Source organism: Leptonotus elevatus, chromosome 14 (genome assembly GCF_054856555.1).
Source record: "Leptonotus elevatus isolate MCC_2025b chromosome 14, RoL_Lele_1.0, whole genome shotgun sequence".
NCBI lineage: Eukaryota > Metazoa > Chordata > Actinopteri > Syngnathiformes > Syngnathidae > Leptonotus > Leptonotus elevatus.
In genome coordinates this window covers 10,892,706-10,915,459 of record NC_141252.1, presented here as the reverse complement: position 1 = coordinate 10,915,459, position 22,754 = coordinate 10,892,706, and the positions used below count along the sequence as shown (strand labels likewise).

The 22,754-nt window shown below is 40.6% G+C and overlaps 2 protein-coding genes across 2 annotated transcripts; one reads left to right on the top strand and one right to left on the bottom strand.

Annotated features, from left to right (window-relative positions):
• Nucleotides 1–1,194: 1,194 nt before the first annotated feature.
• On the bottom strand, nucleotides 1,195–15,890 carry entpd5a (ectonucleoside triphosphate diphosphohydrolase 5a). The gene is made up of 14 exons (XM_086094095.1): nucleotides 15,788–15,890; nucleotides 9,162–9,932; nucleotides 8,817–8,896; nucleotides 7,472–7,615; nucleotides 7,108–7,183; nucleotides 6,972–7,007; nucleotides 6,491–6,579; nucleotides 5,299–5,378; nucleotides 5,152–5,213; nucleotides 4,964–5,065; nucleotides 4,315–4,458; nucleotides 4,174–4,230; nucleotides 2,468–2,583; nucleotides 1,195–2,391 (listed from the first exon to the last, which is right to left on the bottom strand). Exons 2-14 carry the CDS (start codon nucleotides 9,697–9,699, stop codon nucleotides 2,308–2,310), a joined length of 1,608 nt encoding a protein of 535 aa, XP_085950221.1. The 5' UTR covers nucleotides 9,700–9,932; nucleotides 15,788–15,890; the 3' UTR covers nucleotides 1,195–2,307.
• Nucleotides 15,666–22,634, top strand: LOC147162947 (basal body-orientation factor 1-like). The gene is given in 11 exon segments (XM_086094100.1): nucleotides 15,666–15,724; nucleotides 15,801–16,053; nucleotides 16,124–16,189; nucleotides 17,395–17,550; nucleotides 17,553–17,702; nucleotides 17,781–17,851; nucleotides 19,004–19,148; nucleotides 20,958–21,439; nucleotides 21,505–21,609; nucleotides 22,173–22,220; nucleotides 22,409–22,634. Coding segments are annotated over 11 exon segments (1,617 nt in total). The 5' UTR covers nucleotides 15,666–15,680; the 3' UTR covers nucleotides 22,506–22,634.
• Nucleotides 22,635–22,754: the final 120 nt, after the last annotated feature.

Here is a 22,754-nt window from a genome sequence, read left to right as displayed (position 1 = left end):
ATCGGATGGAAACGTGACTAATAATTAGGTCCTTAAAAATCCTTGTGGAGAAGTGAATGATCTTAAAGCTTTTACTGTATTTCATAAGAACATTGCCATTTAATATAATACACTGAGGTAGGCAGTCTCCCAAAAAATGGAGGCATTTAAAGAATCCATACAGAAGTCTACTTTCAAATCACGGTGGGACGAACTCCTCGCTCACGCATAGTCTGTTGGCGTTTCCTTAAATCTGTCAGCGGTGTGTAAATCACCTGTCAGTAGCGGATCCTATGTACATATTTGCACACGTTCAACAAATCATTTGACTGCCTGTTGGTTACTGTATATGTACAATTCATAGACTGTTATTTTCCACGAACTAGTTAGTGGAGAAGAAAAAAACGCTTCACAACATAAATCTAACACACTAAAGAAGATAGGCTTATACAATGACATCATGAATGTTGAGAAACGGAATCCCATTCAACGCTGGAATGATGGGTAGAAAGTGAAGGATAAAATGAACAGCTCATCATCATATGGAAGTAACAAGATCAAATGTAAGGTGCGTATCTGTATTCTGCTGCCATTAGTCATATATTTAAAAAACTCATTAGCTGTACAATAAATAAACAAGATCCATAAACAGGCAGCAAGGAAAGATGTAAAAATTGTCAAAGCATCTCCCAGGATGAAACTTTGACTTTGGTTAAGTCCATGGGTCACAATTATTACACGGTGTACCGTATGTCCATTGATATGTCTGCGCATGCGCATATATAAACATCAGCGCCTCTCGGCAGACGGCTGATGCAAAGTGGTGCGTGTATATTTATTTATCCAATATTTGACAATTATAAGAGATAGTTAAAACCCACTTGAATGAGACTAAAGGACTCCAGTGCATGTCATTCATTTAGTATAAGGCTTGAGAAACGAGCGCTTTGCGCATGCACAGTGATATTTCCAGCTCGCCTCGACAAATGTTCCTTTTGACAATACGCACACGCACACACGTTACAATATATGTTGTATTTACAATTATGTCAACTTAATTGTAGAAATAGATTTTTTTTTTTAAACTTCATATATAAAATGAAACAATAACCCCCTCAACTCCCTTGAATGATTTCTTGCTTTGATTTGATCAATAAAACGTAACTTTTTTAAATTCATTTATTACAGGAGAAAAGACATATTCACAAACTTGGATGTTTTAGTAAAACAAGCATTTCACTGAATAAGAAATAAACCATTTAAATACTACAAGCATCAGAGATAATTAGCTAATGAGCATTTTGAGCAACTGTGCCATGGCATAAAATATTTGGAAGCGGTTCTTGGTAAGTGTAACTGGCATATATACAACAGTAGTTATGGAGCATTTTGTATACTGCAAGCCAGTGGGGTAAAAGTGTTTTAAAGTCGATTTAAGGGTAAAAGCCAAAAATTAACATTGTTAAATACATTAGATACAATTTCAGGTATTTAAATATTTGTACAGTTCACAAGAAAAGAAGCAGTAAAAAAAAAAAAAAAAGATCATTGAAGCTGTTGAACAATAAGCAACATCCACTTTAAAAGCCACAGATTTATCCTTTGGTTGATAATTTGTGTTTACTTTTGAAGTCGTTAAGCTTAATGACGTTGTTAACTGCACGTGATGAGAGGTTGTTCTATGGCTCCTTTGCAATTTCGCCACGATTGATGCTGACTATTCCGCTCAGGAAACATTAAAGTGAAAGCATTCATTTAGTGCGCGTGACAGCTCGCCACACACACTCTGCGAGAGTGAACTTTGACCTCCTCAGTCATGATGAATGGCTACAATTAAAGTGTTGCGTGCAAAAGTTGAACGACAGAAGCCGCGCGCTCGTCAAGGAATTTCCCGTGAAATTGTTAGCGTCTACAATAAAAAGAAAGCATTAAGACGCACGTGACTCGAGCAAGACTGTTGTGTGTGTGGCGCAGCCCACAACCGGGCGGCATCGAACCACCGTGACTACAAACAAGGCCCACACACTAGACAGCAAGGTGAGGACACGTTTCCAAACACCCATTAGGAACCAAAAAATGCTTTACAAAAAATAAAGTCAGCCCAGCAGTCAGGGGCTCAACGTACAGTAGAAATAGCTGGCCTTATAAAAATATAGTGATTTATTTTTTCTTTAACAGTTTTATGGTAGTGTTTGCCGGGTGATGAGGATGAAGAGGGTGGGCAGGGTGGGACTGGGTGTGTCTGTGGGGGGGAGGGCGGAGGGAGGGAAGCCCCGCAGTGACAAAAGTGTCCCTCTCAGTGCTGACTTCATGGCCTTTGAGCTGCCCTTAGTGGATGTTGAGGTCCCTGAAGTAGTCAAAGGTGGCGCCCAAGGCCCAACTGGTCTCCACGTTGTTCACCTTCTTGGCCAGCTGGTGACAGATTCCAAACCAATCAGGTTAATATCATCATGTTTGCGCATTGAGGACCCACAGTGGTGTGACGTACCTGCAGCACGGTGTTGTCCTTGAAGCCGAAACCTTCCTTGAGCAAGCAGGTGATGTACGTCATGTCCATGCAGAGGAAGGGGCTGATGGCGCGGTATTGGGTCATTTTGTTGCACACTGCAAACGCATGACGTAAACAGGGGTCAAACTCAAGGTTACAAATTGGAAGAAGATTTCTGGAAGTCACTGCTGTTAAAGAGTTCTTCAAACTGTTTAATGTGAGACCTTTAATTATATGTTATTTTGAAATTTGTGCTTTTAATTTGGAAGGTCGCTCTGTGTTTCTGTTTCCTGTTTAACTTTCTCTGTTTCGTCATTCGGCTCATGGCGGTGTAGTAGTAAAGTCAGTTTACATGTAGTAAATAACTCTTTCAAAACTCATGTAAACACACACAGACAAACCCGAATATGACTTTGGTTTGTGTTCTGCGCATGCTTTGAACTACTTGTATGAACAGCGGCCATCTTACGTTGCCATTTGCTAAACAGCCTAACTTGAATAGTGAATACATTAATTTCTCCATGGCATTTTCATGTTATTTTCTGTCTTTATATATATATACATAATTAAAAAAAAAATCATATTTAATCATATGACTTCAATAGTTAACCCACGATTAATCGCAATTTTATATTTGCTCTAAATGTACAATAAAATGTACAATACAAATATTTTTGTTCTAAGTTTTCATACTCTTTTAGGATAAAAATGGAAAAAATGGTAAACTAACAGAAATATGGCTGCATCTTTTAGTCATTGATACAGTCATTTCATAATAATTCCAAAAATTAAGTTAAAGATGTACTGTACTGTAAAAAACAAGTGTAATATTGATTTGTGTTGGTCATTTTTCTGCCACTAGATGGCATAATTGCATTTGTGAGACGTTGACAGCATTTTTCTTTTCATATTAAGAGCTATTTAATCTTTAATATGAAGTTACTTTTTTTACATTTTTTAAATTGTAAAATTATGAAATCAATTTATTCTTGCAAAATGTTGACGTGGGCGTGGCTTTCCAAGTAAGGGTTAAAAAAAATGAGTGGTGTTAAAGGAACTTTATATTAACTTGAAATGAATGCACTCATTTTGACACCCCTAATGAGTTCAATACATCTGCTGTCGCATGCGAGATTTTAGAAATCTGATGGGGAGAAAAAACACACTTGCAGTAAATGTGGCCTTTGACACCAAATTGACAGCAATTTTGGTAAATTCCCATTTACTTGCAAATGTCCGCACTCCTGCCCACTGTGCTACCTGATTAAAAGGCGACCTTATGTTTTGTTTGGTGTCATACTAAACAGAAGGGTGCGAGTGTACGAGTTGGGGGTCGGCTAAAGGCTGCGAGTGGGCGGCGTTGTTGTGTGGCTGTCAGGTGCCCTCCCGCCGCGGCCACACAGTCGCCCGTCGGCCCACACTCCGTGACCATGTGAGCGAGGCTCTCGCAATTCAAACTGCCTTGGACCAAACTAAACAGCGACAGCCCCTCTCAGTGTGAATGCTCTGTGCTGGTTGCGCATACTTCACATTGTAAAGGAACGATTTAAATTGTTTACCCTATAATAAAGCACATTTCTGTCTTATTTTAGCCAAAAATTGCTTAAGATTTTACAGCAATAAATTCAGTGTGACAGGAAGCGCCGCGCCACGTCTTTGCGTGCACATGATAAGATGTAGTGTTTGACGCTTTCGTATCTACTTACCCTCTTTGGCTCGCTTCTTAAAATCTCGGATTTCGATTGCGCCGCCTCGGCTGCCGTCTGTCAGGCAAAAAAAACAAATGTGCAATTTGAATAAGATTCAAAAGACACTCAGGTGACTCTTTTGCTGAGTGGCCAACTCACCAATGAGGCCGGACTCCACAGCTCTGTCAAAGTAGTAGGAGAAAGCATAGAACACGCTGCTGCCTTTCACCTCATAAGGCTGATGCACGATGCCCTTGATGACCTTCATCACCTCGTAGTAGCACAGCTTGTAGCCCGCGTAGCCTGGAGATAACGTGTGTTTCGTGTAAACAGCGGTGTGTGATGGCGGTAAGGTAGCCTCAGTTTGGGGTTCCGTCACATTATATATATACGAGGGGAAGCCCCAACGTGTCAACCTCAATTGTGTCGCTATGACAAAGAGCGGCAATAAGTGCTGCCATGACGGCCTGACAATTTTTACCGCATAATTGTGAGCGGTCCAGATCGAGCCACTCGTTACACTCACACGCTCAGAAATGGAAAAACAAAAAAACAAAACTCAAGGACATCTTTTGGCTCTTCGACTGTGGTATGGGACTGACTGCCTTATTTGTGGAGGCAACTTACTCTTTTCTTTTCGTTGCAATATAAGGTAGAAGATGCAACCCGTGTTTGGCACCACGGTTACACCAACTGACACAGGTGTAAATGTTCTCATGTAACTCTTATTAGTCTGTACTAGTGTGTTCTAGGATCCCCTACGTATGGCGCTAAGGTATATAAATCAATTTGGTTTGAGTGGACTTACCATCTGGAACTCCGCTGACTTTGTAAGTGATTCCACCAAAAGTCACATCTTCTCTGAACTTTTTGGGGAGGCAGGAACTGGTGAAGATTTTCCAATCCAGACCTAAGATATTTTAAAAAGTCCATTAGTCCATCTTTTATTATCAGGTCCACCATATTTTATATAAAGAGTATTAGTAGATGGACTACCATCAGCTCCCAGTGCGCCGAGAGTTGCCAAGCGAGCCGCATACAGTCCATTTCCAAGGTAGCTGTAAGGTGAATATATCAATTTGTACCAATCACGTTTATTTCATAACCTAATAAATTGACAATGCAGCCATATTGGCTACTTACCTGTGTGTGTAGAGCTGATATGTACTATTGAACAAGTTGAATTTGGCGATGTAACTAATGGGAGAAGATTCAACGGTTTTCTGGTAGATAGAAAAAGCACATTTAGTGGTGCGAGTGCTTTAAGTATAATTACAGTAGGGAACACCATTTTTTTTTTTTCGGTCTCACAGCTGCTTTTAACTAATATTTGGGTGTGGAATCCAAAACTGCTTTCAGTTATTCTCTATCGTGTCAAGTTAGGATGCCCGTTTAAAAGGTGTATGTACACTCTAAAATCAGTTGGGTCAAAAATAACCCAAATTGGGTCAAGAATGGACCGACCCAACTATTTGAGTTATTTAACCCAAAAAGTTGGGTCAAATGAATAACCGACAAAAACTTTATAAAAAAGTTGGGTCGAATTATATTAATAACCCACAAAGCAACCCAATGTTAGATAGTTTGTGGGTTATTCAATTAACCCCAAAAGTTGGGTGTGTTATTCATTTCACACAACTTTTTGGGTTAGACTGAACCCACAAATACACCCAGTTTGTTGGGTTTGCTTTATGGATAAATAATTTGACCCAAGATTTTGGGTTGATTAAATGACCCAATTGAATTGGGTCAAAAATGAGCCGATAAAAAAACTTTTGGGTTTAATAATTAAACTCAAAAGGTTGGGTCGGCTCATTTTTAATAATTAAACCCAAAAAGATGGGTCAAATTAAATTAATAACCCACAAAGCAAATCAATGTCAGATTGTTTGTGGGTTATTCAATTGCACAAAAAGTTGGGTCTGTATCTTTTTGACCCAATTTGGGTTATTTTTGACCCAACTGTTTTTAGAGCGTATGTAAATAAAACATGAAGAAGAAAGAGTTACAAGCTTTGAAAACAACTTGCAGATATTGATAGTACTGATCTATCGGGAGATGCACACACCACCCACTGCTCTCAAATGTGACTGCACAAACAAGTTGGCACGTAGCTGTCCAATCGTACAATAAGCTCTTCTTATTAGTCTTACTACAGCTAATCAATGAAGTTTTGCTTATCTGGAGGGTAAAAACTTGATGTGTTAAAACAAAACTGACTGAAATTTTGGAATCAGCATGCTCATTTTAGATTTAATCAGAATGAAAATCCAACTCAAGTTTTTTTTTCATATTGTTCCCCAGTTTTTATCAGACGCATCAGATCATATTTCACCTTTGACTTTGGAAGAAAGGTGATCTGTGTAGAGCCTCCTCCCAAGTCCAGAATGCCCACCGTCCTCTTTGTGTTGGAATACAAGTGACCTATAATAAAAAATAAAAAACACATGATCACTGATTGGAGACAATAAGACACTACTGACAAATGTCAACAAATCATAATAAAAACATCACGATTTGTTGACTTTCCTGTCGATTAGTCATCTATTACACTTAAAAGATGCACAAAACGATGACTCGCTCACAGTGAAATAATTTCATGGTGTATATCTTACAGCTGTTTTTAACAATAAATGATCTGTGTGGAAAAAAATGTGACTACTCATCACGTTTTTTGCAAGGCTGTTTGGAAAGCTAGCGACCTCAGACAGGAGACGAGCGTCTTCCACTGCCTGGGCTTGAGTGTACACTACTGGCTCAGATATGAGCCATGTGACCACTAACACCAACATAGCAAAACACAAGCAATGTATTACCTGTAAGGAAGTTGACGGTGACCCAAGCCAGGACTCCTGGAATGACACAATGGTGCAAATTACCGACATTAGCTGTGATTGCAAAACTGCTGCGGAAAAACGTTGAGTGTTAACATGCGGATTATAAAAAGCATACCTTCATTTGTTCCATTCATAATGGTGACGCTGTTGTGTGGCACATAGAAGGGAGATTCATGAAAAACATGTCGCACCTGAAAGAAAAGATTGCCCTTTTATAGTTTTTGACAGAAAAAACTGTAACAGTGACAAAAGCGAAATGAGTACGCTGCAACAGTAGCAGATGAAATACTTCAAATGACAACACCACAACAGCTGTTTTTTTGCAACATCATAGCCACCGAACGGGCAGAGTTGCTCCCCCCCCCCTTCCCCCTCCCAGTGACACTTGTAAGCACTTAGTGGTTTCTCATCCCGCTCCTTGGCGGGGCGGCTGGCTTTTGTGCCAGAGTGTCTGAGGGCAGCGAGAGAGCGTGCCTCACCTCGTTCAAAAGAGTGTTGGCTTTGTCCTCAGGCAGCAGGCGCAGGCCCGCCGTGGCCTTCAGGACCACCGGGGTCCTCCTCCACTCCTCCTCTGGCACCGTCTTCTTGGCCATCTTCAGCAACTGACGCACCGTGTTGCCGCCCTGGGGAGGACATGCCGATTATAGTAACACAAGCAACAGCGCGTGTCCGGATTAGAACGAGGTCAAACGCAGAATATATATTGTGTCATTAAAAATTGATAAATGCAGCAGCATCAGCGAGTCTCATTTGTGTAATTACTGTTTGCATGTGAAATCCCAACCCAGAGAACATACCAAGGGATCTGCCGTGTGCGCACTGATAATATGCACGTACACAATCGAATGCAATCTACTATAGGAGCAACAAAAACAAATGTTTGACTTAAGGGGATAATATTGCTCTTTTTAAAAATATAACTCATTTAACAAAATAATTGTCGTTGCACCTTTGCACCGTTAAAAAATAACCCAACTTTGGTCAAAAATTGGACTGACCCCAGAATTGGGTCAATTTGACCCAACATTGGGTTATAATGCATCAAAACCACCATTGGTTAAATTTGGTTAAATTTTGACTGTGCAGTATGTGTAATTGTTTGTGTTTATATGTGGGAATCTGTAAGATTTTTTTGTGTATTTTTATTGAGATACAATATAGTATGCACCTGTCAGATTGCACTTCTTGATTGATTTCTCTTGGGTGAAGGTTTACACCTTTAAAACTGCTGGGTCAACAATAACCCAGTTTTGGGCAAAATTTTGACCTACCTGGGTCAATTTGACTTAACTTTATGGATTGTTTTGTGAAGAGTAACCCCATTTTTGTGTACAAAAACAACTCCAAAAATTGGGTGCTTTCGATACAAAGCAACCCAAAGTTGACTCAAATTGAGCTATCTCTCAAGGCGGTCCAATTTTTGACCAAAACTGGGTTATTTTTATTTTTGAGCTGAATTTTTAATAAAGTGGGTCAAATTGACCCAAGTAGTGGGTCATTCCAGTTTTTAACCAAAATTGGGTTACTTTTTACCCAGATATTTTTTTTTACTATTCAGATCGGCAGTAGCTATACATGATGTTTCAGGATGGGGTACTCTAAACGTTTAAAGTGTTTTTGTTTTTACTGAATGTGGCAAAATGTAAATGTAGATCTACATCATTGCAACCAATAGCCACAATAATAAACATATTGTTAAATAACACCTGAGCGCCATCTTTCTGAGTTTTAGAAAGAGCCCACAATTATGTCGATATATTTAACAAAAGTGTCCATTAATCACAACTAAGTAATATTGACCCCAAAAATAATAATACTGCATACCTCCTCAGGGTTGTCTTTATAAGCAGAAAGTCCAGGTTTCACTGCATGATACATTTCATTGTCCAGAACTGGCAGCTCAACTGCAGGAATTAAACATGTAATGAATATTAATGAGACATTATAACTAACAATGAAATAGGACTAAATGTGGCTTATAAAAGAAAATAGAACAAGAAAACACTGGAGTCACTTTTACAGCTGGTGATATTTAGACAGCATCACGTCACATACATCCGCTCCATGGCTCATTACAAAGTCAACCTCAGCTACTTTTAGAAGCACACTTGCCGGAGACGGGTGGACTAACACGCACAAGCAGAGAGAGGGGCACGGCGGGGGCATTACCTGGGTCTTTCTGGATGAATTTATAGATGTGGATCCTGGTGCCGGTGCTGCCCGCGTCGAACATGACGCCGTAGAAGACCCGGGTCATGTTGGCGAATGCGCGGGGAGCAGGAACCACCGACCGCTGATGAGACTCGGGCTCCGGATGGACGACTTGCGGCTCCGGGTGGAAGGTCTGGATGTCTTCGGGTGTCGGGTGGAGGAGGCGGGGGATGACGGGATGCCTCGGCACGAAGGGGTGGCGGGGAGCGGGCGGCGGGTTCACGACCTCCGGGAGTTGGTTTTCTATGTGGTTGGAAGGCTGGCGGAGGCGGATGAAGTGCGGAAAGTAGCGGTGGGGCCGGTAGTAGGTCGCCTCGGTCACGAGGCTCCCCGCCAGCAGCGCCAGCAAGAGCGAGAGGAGATGGCTCGGCGCGGCCATGGCGTGAAGAGATGAGAGGTGAGGAGAAGTGGAAGATGCTGCACAAAGTGGAGTGCTCAGCAGAGTGGATGCACACACAGGACTGTCCCCTCGCGTGTTTACACTATATAAAGACATATGGGCTTGGCGAGGGGCCACACCGAGAGCAGCAATCCTCCAATCCTGTGGCGGTCCATCCCCACCAGTCCAGTCCCCCCTTCTTGTTGGAAGCAGAGCTGGAGATTACCTGCCTCTCGTCTTTTTCTTTTTTTTTTCTTCTTCCTCGCTCTCTCTTGGAAGGAGGAGGAGGGAGCTTATTTCTGGCTATGTTTTCCCTCCTCATCTTTACTGGATGTGGAGGCCCCCCCTTTCTAGGAAAAGGGAGGAGGGGTCATAAAGAAGTCAAAATGAATGCGGGGGGAAACACTCCATAGAAGTAGAAATAGTCTATATATTTATATCTTATACGTATAAAATACTGTATGCACACATTTGCCTTGAATGGTTCTTTGGGTGTAGCTGAAGTCTTCCAGTTGAGCCAAAAACAAAACAAAATGCTCTTTTATGGATGTCCTTGTGATTCTTTTAAGAGTTTACAACGACATTTCTGGATTGTGGGTAAAATATATAACTTCATAACATTGCATTGAAGAGAATATAATTTACTTCTGCTCATTAAAGTCAACACAAAAATATTCTTAACAAAATAATATGTAGTATTGGCATTCTGATTAATATTGCGTTGGTGGAATTTGAGTTGAGCAGCAAAATACAGCTGTTTTTTTTTTCATTTTGCCGCTTGCTGTAGACTGAAAATGGCATCACAGTTGCTCAGGTAACGACCAATCACGGATCAGCTTCAGAAAACAGGTAAGCCGTGATTGGTTGTTACCCGAGCAGCTGTGACGTTATTTACGTGGACAGTAGCAAAATGGCTGCCCCCTGAGATGGATAAAAACTTGTGGATTTTGCTCATATTCCACAAATGCAATATAGTATTAATCTGAATATTGTGTACGGTTAGAACATGTTATTGAAATTTTGAGGGTTTACTTCCCCTTTTAAACAAAACTTGAATGACAGTTAGACAGATTAAGGATGAGCAAGTGCCGATACCAGGTGTCGATATTGGGCCAATACCGGCTTTATTTAAAAATTACAGTACTTGGAACGACTATCGGCCTTCCTCTCGTGGCCATTTTCACGATCAGGAACTGGAAATTAGAATAATCTAAAATTCCTATTAATCTAATGTAATTTTAAGGAAAAATGCTATATTGTAAATATAGGACTTTTTTTGAGGGGGGGGGGGGTATCACAGTGTTAGTATAGCATCGGTACTTTGTATCAGTTTTGGATGACTACTCAAGAGTTGACTACTCGTATTGGTATCAGTCTGAAAAAAAGTGATATCGAACATCCTGAATAGAGATAAATCGGTAGATGGGTAAGATGTGACTAAATAGTTTATAGTTTGTGGCTTTGTTCAGTGGCTTGTATCAAACACATTTTCCAAACCCCATTTAACCTCTCTTTCATAGTAGTGCAGTAATCACCACATTAAATCTGCAGCAGTCTTACCAGCCTTAAAATATGCAAATGTGATCTGCACTCCAGCTGGCACAAAAGTCGAAAGAATGTTCAAATCTCGCTCCCACTCATCTGGATCGGCCACAGGTTTTTTTTTTTCTTTACTAGGGCAACATATTTGGGCAGCAAGGCACGTTTGATGAGAGAATGCAGTTAGGTGGGTGTTTGGCACCGTCACAAACCGAGCTGCAAGCGCATCAGCTGCACTTTTTCCGTCTCCTTGCCATATCCTGCTGCAGATGCGCACGGCGGCAAAACAAGCCGGGTAAGCAGCTCACTTGAACTTGAATTTTGTTCTACCCGCTGAGACTATGGGAGCATCCCTGCAGAGTGACCCTATACCAACCTAACATGTGGTTTACTCTTTCACCTCATGTGGCGGGTGACTGAGGGAGAAAGTGAGCAGTCAAGGGTAACGGGAGGGCAGAGCTCACGCGCGAGGGTACGGAGAATGCAGGAAGTCCACGGAGAGGACAATATTCGGGGAGGGCTGGGGCTTGGCATCAGCGTTCCCCCATCATGCCATTCCCGTCCCAGGACACTCAACTGTGCAAAGCGCTGTTCCAACACTGTAATTTGAACTAAAAATATTGGACTCTCTTCCTCCTTCCTTTTCTCTAAATACTGTGGCTACTTTTTTCAAGCCTGTGGTTGACCGCAGTGGTCGTCCGCCGCTATCAAAGCGTACATGTGCAGGACCTCTCAATGATATGTGCCCGTGTACACTCATTTGACTGCAATTACGGCACTAACGACAGTACTGTCCCATCTTTTGGAGGAGTACAATTAATTAATTATGCTCGTAATTCCTCATGAGGAAATTGTACTTACTTTGATGCATAGTGATGAAATACGGTACTGTTCTTCTCGATAAGGATGCTTTGCTCAAGGGCACGTTAACAGTCATGCGTTCCATATTAAATGTAGTGCAAAAAAGGCAGCATTCAATTAAATCTGAATAGTTATAATTTAAACATAATAAATGTGGCTAGAGTTTTCCGCCTAAAAGGTCACAACAACATTTAGAGGCACATAAGTCGCAACATGTTCCATGAACACAAGCTGGAAGTCACCTCCAAACCTCTATCTCCTAAAAATATGATGTCCAACCGCGACATCGTCTGACAACGTCCCCATACATATCATTGAAATACAACATCTGCGCTGAGATTGTGGCTAACATGTAACACGATCACGCTCAGAAATTACAAGGATGGGAATATCTTTTCGGTACTCAGCTCTTTCCTGTCTGCGAGCTGAATGATCTGCTTTGCATCAGCGAACATAGATGTCAGACCTTGCCAAGTCTTATTTGTTGTCCAGACAGTCATGTTTTCAGTAAATGGGGGTTCTATGACAGCTCCTTCCGTGAACCTTCTTTGGGAGTTCTGCTTGGGAGAGACAGTGTTTTGAAGTTATTTTGTTCACGAGGAACTCGTAAAGACAAGTTATTATCAGATTTAATGGAGAACAACATTTTTATCTAGTGTGAGACAACATTTAATTGGTCTAGATCAGGGTTTTGCAACCTGTGGCTTTTTGGTCCGTCTCCTGTGGTTCCCTGTGGCTCTCTCGCTCTCTTACAAAAAAGAGAAAAAGTGTAGAAATTAATACACATATTTATCTTTATATTTTTAGACAAAATGTTCTTTAAATGAATTATTGATTTATATTAAAATAAAATAATAATAATTAAAATTTCAAAAAAGTCAATTTTTTGAAATTACCAGAAAAAGAGAGATGAAAGGTAGATTTAAAAAGGTTTTTAAAATTACCTTAAAATGTGTAAAAAGGAAGAGAGAGGAAAAGCCGAAAATGACCATCAAATGTCCATAAAATTGCCAAAAATATCAGAAAATTTGTTGCAAAAAAAAAAGCCAGGGGGGAAAATGTATAAAAAAAACAAAAAACAGAAAAGGAAGAAGAGAGGCAGAAAATTACCATAATATGCCCATAAAATTGCCAAATATGTCAGAAATTTGACAGAAATTAATTGTGTGTGAATGTCTCCTTTAAAATTCTTAACTGTCGCACACGTGTAAAAAGGCGTATGGAACTCTAATTGTGGGGGGGGGGGGGTTATATATTTGATAGCGATGCTTGGAGATTGGCTACTTAAAATGTGAATGTACTTTTTAACATTGTTTTCTTAAATACCCCATGTTGCGGCTGTTCCTTCCTTGGAATGAGTGCTACAAAATAATAATAATAATAATAATAATAATTATATATATATATATATATATATATAAATTTTAAAAAAGTCACTTCACCCATTGATGCCCATGATCTACAATGGTGGTCCATATCTAGGGAAAAAAGAGTAAAAAGAAAAAGACAAAGAAAAAGCAAACTACATTTCCGCTCGCCAGATAAGTTGAGGTCTTATGTAATGTCATCCATGACGACAGTTCCAATTAACTTTTAGAGGCATTTTACTTGAATATTTGAATATTTCTTAGTTCCACAGTCTTGCAAAGGGACAGAAAAACAAAGGGGGGGTCAACAACATCAATTGCTTTGTGGATATATGGTTTTTGCGTGACCCTGCAAAAAGACAGAGCAACCAAAGTTGTCAAAGACATGACTTGCTTTGTTGAAATATGTCTGATTTCACAATGGTTCACACATATATGCGGCAAGGAATGTGCCCATACAATAAATTCTATACATTGTTTGGATAGCGGTGATCCACTTACGGGCAATTGAAGGGGGCAGCCTTGAATCATAGGCTTGCTTCAACGGCACGCACCAGCACTGGTGCTTCAATTATAAAGTCATGTAATAGAGCTGCCCTTCCAAGTAAAATGTCATATGAGGGCAGATTTACACCAGTCATTTTAGAAATGTGCCACTACGGGCTGTAAATCATGTTCGGATGCCCTATAAAAGTGCACCACCATGGCATGACACAGCACATTACCAACAGCGTTTTCGAGCAGAAGTAGTTTCAATACCAGGGTTGGTATTTTGCTTCAAGTTAAGTGAAACCCTAAAGCACAAGAAGGGACCTCAGCTTTGTAATCTACACAGCGTAATATATCATTAATATGCTGCAAGGTTGGCCTCAGGAATGCCATGTTTGTGGGTGTCCTACCCCTAAAGGTCCACTGAAGAGGCCCAAACCTTGTCATTACAATTCCAATGATAATGACAGATTTGAAATGTTTGGGGTTATTTCAGTTTTCTCTTCTCACTGTCATAGTAATTACCTTTAAATTTAGTCTTCAAACTCTGTTCGCCATGATGCTAGAGCACTGAACAACCCTATATGATCCACTTAACTGTAGCTACGCCCAACACTTTTTGCAATATCTTGTGTACAGTATGGTTTGATCAACCGCCGATGGGTGACATTTAACACTCTCTGAAACAGACGACATGGAGAATGTAGTGGTTTAGAATTATAAGCGTTGTCTTTTTTTTCCCATAAACACAACTACGCAGTCCTGTAGCGCAGTGTTTCCCAACCTTTACTGAGCCAAGGCACCCATTTCTTACATTACGGCACTTGATCTGCCTGTCACTATATGTCGCTGGCATAGATAGATAAATAAAGATTAGGGATGGGCGAGTATTGATACCAGGTATCGTATCGGGCTAATGATACCTGGCCTTATTTCAAGGCATCGAAACGTGCCGGGATTTTAAACATTTACAGTTAATTTTAGATACAGTATGTGTCACGCAAAACAATGAGTCATTCTGGTTTGGTAAAACTTGTTTAAAAAAAACTTTTTGATGATTCAATGTCGTCTTTGTGCATTTCAACTTGTGCACATTCCACATCCACACACATTGTCTGCACTTTACAATGGGTTTGGTCTGCTAAAGAAATAAGATATGTTGACAATGCGGTTTGAGGAAATCTTCTAACCACTGGATTCCCAGATGCATCACTAGAAATTGCCTTTCTGGCAAATACACACCGGCTACTGTATGAAATGTGCATGCCTCACATAGGGCAGCTTTCCCAGGATCCCAGTGGTGGGAAGTAACAAAGTACAAAGTTATTGTAATTTTTTTTCAGATATTTGAACTTTACTTAATTTGAATATTTATTCCTCTAACAAGTTCTTATTTTTCATCTCTGCATTTTAACAAATGTATCTGTACTTTCAACTCATTACGTTAAGATGTGAAAGTGAATGAGGTCAAGTCAGCTTTTCCCTCCAGCGATAACAAACGGATACCCATTCAACAAGCACAATCAATATGTGCATTTACCAATATTGTGACGACGGACGTGCTGCCAATTTTGTTTTTGTGTCAAGCTATTTGTACTTTTACTTAAGTAAATCGTTTAAAATCGTTTGGGGTAGAAAAAAAACATGCCTTTCATTACTTGATTGTGAGTACCACTTCTGCAGGATCATGTAGCAGAGACATGTGAGCCTCCGTTGAAGGGCAGCGTCTCCATGGCGACAGCAGTACACAACTTGTCCAAGCAGGTTGCACAAGAGATGCTGTCACCACTATTAGCATACCTGCACTAATATTATCTGCCGGTTGTCATTTTAAGAAAAAAAATGCACCGCAAGAAGGTCGTCAAAGTGAAAAAGACAAAAACTGGGTGAGTTCCACGTTTATTCTTAATTTAACCACAATTTCGCTACAAATCTTCACCTCCACTTACTGCTTCGACTCAGGAGAGGAAAGAAGAGCGGAAAACGGGAGCCCAAAACAGACAAAGACTTGGACCTGGAGAATGCCAAAGCTAATATTACCCTTTGGGAGCTAAGGATCCGGCTAACTGAGCAGACTCTCGCAGAGTATCGCGAGAGCTGCGGCCAGCTGGCGCGCGCCAACACTGAACTTGGCAACAAGCTGGCACACGCGGAGCGGGAAATACGTGAAGCCAACGCCCACTGGCAGAGGCGGGATGCCGCTAAAGACGAGAAGGTTAGTAGCCAAGGTACACTTGCGTCAAGGCTTGTAATATTTTAACAACGTGTTATCTATTTTTTTCTAGATTAATGTACTCCATGACACGCTCAAAAGTCAAGCGGCGTTAGCTCTTGAGCAGCAGAACAAACTGGTGAGTGCAACAGTTGCTAAAAGTTGCTACTAAATAACGGTGTGATGACGTCATTGCGTAATTACGTAAAATGTTGCCTACGTAACCTTACGTAAATTGTTGCTCGATGCTTTGGGGGAAATGGATTGAAAATGTACTAAATTTAACAACAAAAATACAATGTTGGCATAAATGAATGAGTGCACATAGTCTACACATAGTAATCCATTTAATAATCAACATCTCCGGTAATTATGGTTGTAATTTCATAGATAAATATTGTGAACTGCTCCAGGTAATTTACGTGGCAAGTTATGTGCTGTTTTATTGCAATTTACGATATTAATGGTTTCTATAATTGCTACCTGATAGCCAGCATGCATACTAATCTTCGACTCTTCTTTTAAAGTTACTCATTTTATGTGCCCTCAGCGCTGACCTTTCCTATAGTTAAGAATAAGCAATCAGACAGACTTGACACAATTTCAAGCCACTTTACAAGACAACAAAGCAAAATCATCCTGCATCTGTTTTCCATCTTGCAGCCCTTACTTCATGCTAGTAAAATGGCGGCGGAAAATGAGGCACAGTCTGGAAACATCTCCGTTTTAGACATGTATACGACTGTCACGTATGTCAGGAAATTAAATGTCATGTGGTGGACTCCGGACATGCTGTCTATATGCATTTTTGGGCAATAAAATTATCCCCCATCAAAAGAGGCGTCTGGCTGAGAGCTGAGACAGCATAAATCTGGAATTTTGATATATTCAACCAAACAATTACACGATAAAGAATTTTGCAAATGGCGCTACCGCATAGCTTGTGGAATACTCAGATGTAAATCTGACTTTTTGTTTAAGATAGCAGTCTATATTTTATGTGTGGCTTGATGCCCTAATGTAGGCAAAAGCTCCATAGCTATGTAAAAAAGATTGATTTGGCCAAGGATGTAATCAAATGGATGATAACCTCTCATTTAGTCATCTTGTACATGTTTGTGGGTGCATGTTTTGCCAGACTCTAGTGATTTTGGTCACTTAATTACATTTTTCTTAGACAGTACTGGTTTCTCTGGTAGCATCTTGAGGTATTTTGTTCAACTGATATGACCTTAAATTGGTGCGCCCCTAGCGTGGTGGGATCTTGCTGCTCAGATCTTGTTCTTTAACTTCTCCTACTCATGGAAACATTTATTTCTACTTCTTCTATTATACTTTCAACAGGTTGAACATTACACCGTTGAAATCAGTGAGATGAAGGAGCTGTTTAGAAAGCGAGCCGGTGAGTTTGAGGCAATACGGGATGGATTCAGAACGATTGAGGAGTTCCAGACGAGAAAAGCTCAGATGGAGCAGGAGCTCAGGGATGTGCGTAACAAACTTTGTTCTTTTTAACTTCCCAATTCTCATGGCTTTGGCGCATCCGTATGATAACTAGTGGAACATTACAGATTAAAAAAAGCATGGAGCTCGCTGAGGAGGAGCACGAGGAAAAACGTGACAAGATGGAGCAAAGATTCTTCCAAGAAAAGGTGAATAGAGATGAGATGATTTCCAAAGTAGAGTTGTGACCTGTCAACAAACTGATTAAATAATAAGCTACTTCGCAGGCTCGATTGGAGAAGGATGCTGAGGAAGCGATAGCGCAGGTGGAGCAGCAAGCCCACCATGAAGCTGTTTTGTGAGTGCGCCGCCCACTGACGGCCTAATTTTAATCTTTTACTGCATGTTCAGACCCAAAGAACAACTATTTGGTCTTGTAAATATATCATTTCGATTTTAATGTTGTTTCTGAGCCGCACTGCTCGGTCATGTGCTCGATAGTGGACCAAGCCAACAATCACATCCCAAACATCCCAGAAAGGCCTTCGGGGAGGAGAGCGTGAGGCCCAGTTTGGTCAGTTTGGTCAATGAGCTAACACTTGACCTAACAAAAAAAAAAACATCTGCAAAAACTGTTGTTACATTATTACTGTATATCAAGTTTAAAATTTGTTTATTAACTCATTCACTGCCATTGACTGGCTATTGACGTAAAAAAAAAAAACATTATTTCTATTAATTTAACATTTTTTTCACTTTTGTTAACAAGAGTATGAAAACCTAGAAGAAAATGATTGTACATTTAGAACAGATAAAAACAAATTGTGATTAATCGTGAGTTAACTATTGAAGTCATGCGATTAATTGCAATTACAAATTTTAATCGCCTGACGCCCCTAATTTTTTATAATCTTTTTTTATTTAAAAAATAAAACAAAATATTATTTTTTTAAAATGTCTAGGTTTTCATACTCTTGTTAACAAAAGTGGAAAAAAAAGTTTAACTACTAGAAATAGTTCAAATGAATTTTTGACGTGTATAGCCGTCAATGGCAGTGAATGAGTTAATTAGTTCTAAATGTAATAAAATGCCATAAGATATGTCCTGCTTATTATCTCAACAGGCATTGCATCTATAGAACTGAAGTCGCTGTGCAGTTTAAAGAGAAAGTGGAGCATAGCCGTTAATCATCAATATTGACCCCACAAATTATGGACTGGGGGAAAAAAATGAAGAAAGTGTCTACCTAACTGGAATGGGGAGAACAAAATTAGTTGGACTAGGTGAATGGAAAGCTTTGGATTTATTCAATGTCCAACAAACCAACCAAATATTGGGCCAGACTAAAAAACTGTATGCGGGCTCAGGCCACACTTTGTCCACCTGTGGAATAATCTATTTATAAAGTGTTTAAAGAAATGAATAAAGCATCATGCTACCCTGCCATTCAAAGGTTTTCTCCAAATGAATAATTATCGGGCTAACTTGTTTGCACTGGCGGCCCTACAGACAGCTGGACGACGCCTCGCGCTGTGTGTTCATGGAGAACGTCCGTCTCAGTGAGACACTGAAGCACCACATGAAGGAGGCAGAGGAGCTGCACAAACTGGCAAGCTCGTTGGCGAAGGAAAACACGTCCCTGGCACTGGACAAGGTAACGCTTGGGGCCAAAGGACGGCAAACAACATGGCTGCTATTATTAGGGCCATGCTTAAACATAAAGACTTGTCATTTTTCCAATCACAGCAGTTATAAATGTCGAATTCAGGCGGCTTCTCTCCTTGTTGTTTGCTTGTTCTGCTTCTGTGTATTTACCACGCCGCCTCGCTCCGTGCTCTGCGGTTTGCGGTGAAGTTTCCACTAGCCGACGGGTTTCAGCGGTTTCTCCTAATACAAATAAATATTGGCTGCATTCGACATACGTCTCTGAGATGATGACAGTAAATTGTTGGGAATCAGACCCGACCCGGCAGCCAAGTTTTCGGATACAATTCCTGACTTGTTTTCCCCATCTACACTACCCACAAAAATATCAGTGATATTCAGCTTTTGGATGAAATTTCAGGATGAACCAAAAAATGCACTAACCCTCCACAGGCGAACTTAATTTGACCTTGTTTAATCTTCCGAAGTCACGTCAAGCTGTTCATAGTGTCAGTAGTTTTTTGCACTATTCCTCCTCTAACAAGGCAACATTCACAACACATGTTTGATCCATGAATTGACCAATACATTTCCAAAGTTATCCGCTCGAGGCCTTTCTGTTACTCTTCCAATCTCTGTTTCAACCTGCTGACGACACCGCGTGACACTTCAAGCTCAGTGTCACTGAAAATGGAATAACTCAGCACTTCATCAAAAATGGAATGAAACCCAATAATTAAATCATTTAAAGTTATTTCACCAATAATGTAATAAAAATATAATTTTGCAATCATGGGTTTTATAATATGTATGTTTATTTTCAGTCCAAAATTCATCATTTTGTGTTTTGAGAATCTAAGAGTGTTATGTACATTCACAGCAAAAAGTCAGTGCTGGAGTTGACAGAGTTGATTTACTCAGTGTTACTTTATTGTACTGTACAGGAGACACCACATGGAGGTGATTTATTGACTATATTCCACAGTCACTTCATCAATCAGGATGCTGAACAATGTGGGTTCTTTCTTAGCGAATCAAGACGTGCGGGCATACACTGTAAAAAAACAAATCAAAAAGCACGCTGTAAAAAAAAAAGAAGCATGTTATTAATAAAAATCAATGAAACAGTGAGGCCGCGAAAGATTAATCCGCGAGAAATGAGGGAACACTGTAAACCAAATCTCCAAAGAGTTAATCAACATATGCTCCGCCCACTTGATTAGAACTGCTGTGCCACAAAGACTTCTGGGAGTGCTAAGTGTTAGAGTTAAATATAGCTGTTTTTTTATTTCATATATGTTCATGTTTTATTGTTAAACAATCAAAGATGTGTTAAGTTCACTATTTGCACCATTACACTCTAAAAACAGTTGGGTCAAAAATGGAACAATCCTCTACTTGGATTATACAATTCCTATAAAAAAAAAAATATTATTATTTTTTTTAATTTACATTATTGATGAATTTATTACATTATTGGATTTTATTACATTTTTGTTCAAGTCGATGAAATTGTAGGAGATAATTGTTTTGGTCTCAGGATGTCACAATGTGAACAGTTTGATGGTATTGATCAAAATATTGGTTGATTTCTGGCTCAAATGCCTCTTGTAAAATTTTTCCATTCAGTTCCTTGTTGGATAAAAGCAAAGTGTAAAAAGTACATTCAAAAGTTTAGAGAAGGTTCCAATTTAATTCACATTTAAAGGCTATAGTGTATTTCAGGTTCATTCTGAAAGCCCAACAATCCTAGCTTTTTGTGAGTAGTTTATGTTGAGAATAAAAAGCTTTACACTTTGTCTTGTGTCCACTCCTCCAGAAGACGTTGGACATGCTGGCAAAGAAAAACGCAGCCCAAATGGTGGCCCAGAAACAAGAGCTGACCCGTCTGAAAGAAAAGGTGGCTTCTCTGGAGCAAACTCTGGAACATCAGCGGGATGAAACAGAACGTTGTGCGCAGGAGATGTTGCTCAGCTCCCGGGTCGACAAGGCCGAGTTAGGGAAGCTTCAGGGTGCGCTTTCCATGCGGGAGAAGGAAGTGAAGCACGTCAAGAGGCTGGCCGGCGCCATCACGGAGCAGCGCTCCGAGTTAGAGCGCTTCTTCCACGAGGCTCTGGCTCAGGCGAAGGAGGAAATAGCGGCCAGTCGGCTCCAGTACAAAAAGGAGGCGCGGCAGGCTTATCACTTGGCACTCAGACAGGCCACAGCAGGAAAGATCAAATTCCCGCCCATCCGCACCTTCCAGAACACTCCGTATAGCACCAACTCGGTTTACTCTGACATGGAGGAGGCCGCACGGTGGTACGTCATCACGGCCTCTCTTCCGTGAGATGATTCTTCATCACTAAACTTCACTTCTCTTTCAGGGTGCATCCACCAGGAAGTAAAGTGGACATTTCGGATCTCACTTGGGAGCAAAAGGAACAAGTTCTCCGTCTACTCTTTGCTCAAATGAACAGACAAAGGCCAAGGTAAATGGTTGCTTATTCATCACTTCAAGCAAAAAATGAAAGCATGAACTCAGAGGAACAAAAGTGCAGCGGCTCGTACATTAGCTCAGGCTGATCCTGCTTCTGGTGACTCCTCCCTCTTTTTAATGTTTTTAACAGTCATTTTCTCTGCTTAAGAGGATACCATAAAAAACATCAGTTAGGCTTCAAACAATTTTCTTTTCCATCCTGCTGCTTAAAAAGAATAAAGAAAAGAGTCTGGGCACAATAGTAAAAATAGAAACAAACATCTGGTCACGTCAATGCGCTTTCAGGCTATTGGCTCCTCCTCACGTGCACGCTTAAGTTTATTTAGTCCTTTGAACGTTTGTGGTCAGAAAGCAGCTGGAAACATGATTTGAGGGGGACTGTTGAGCGTATCTGGACGTATGGCGAGAGGAGATCGCAGAATCGCTCAGTCCGCTGGAATAGCAGAACATCTTTAGGCTCGTGTGTGTATCTAATGTGGTGGACAGAGACACACAATAGCACAACACAAAGCAACGAGCTTGCGCTCGAACTGCAAATCTTCATCCCCCTGACAGGAGAGCCAACAATCTGGCGGCGTCCTCGTCTGACAGTCCTGTCGCTGGGTAAGACACCAAATGAAATGTTCCGGAAATAAAAAGTTGTACCTCATCCTTGCAATTATAAAGCCTGCGCAGATTTACTGGGCCACGCATTCCACGTTTAGCTGCAAAGACGCTGCGCTGTGAGAACACCAGTGATGAATCCGTTACATTTCTGCATGTATAATGATAATGAATTCCTTCTGAATTAGAGAGGAGCCCTGCGCCCTGTCAACCTTCATGACTCAGGCGCCCGACTCCCTCCTGCCCGCCGACACCAACTGCCTGGCCGAGAGACGCACTACATGACCTCCACGAGGCCTCGTTGGCCATCATTAAGCTTTGGATTGGTTGTTTTTCAGTTGCTTGTTAACCATATATTGATTTCCAAAAAGTCAAATTAATAAATACTGACACAATGTTGTCAGTCCAACCTTATTTGCTCCAGCGATCGAACCCACGCCATTACCACATCTCCGTTTTGGGAGCGCAGAGCGCTACGAGTGAGCTAAATTTCCAGGCCGTTGACATATACCAGGACCTTATTTGGACGCTCAG

Excerpts from the sequence above, each read along its gene's own strand:
- entpd5a (XM_086094095.1), bottom strand. The coding sequence starts at position 9,699 with ATGTCTTTATATAGTGTAAACACGCGAGGGGACAGTCCTGTGTGTGCA. Across the intron at positions 5,379-6,490 it reads CCTTTCTTCCAAAGTCAAAG|AAAACCGTTGAATCTTCTCC; the intron begins GTGAAATATGAT and ends TCTATCTACCAG. Across the intron at positions 4,459-4,963 it reads AGTCAGCGGAGTTCCAGATG|GCTACGCGGGCTACAAGCTG; the intron begins GTAAGTCCACTC and ends CGTTATCTCCAG.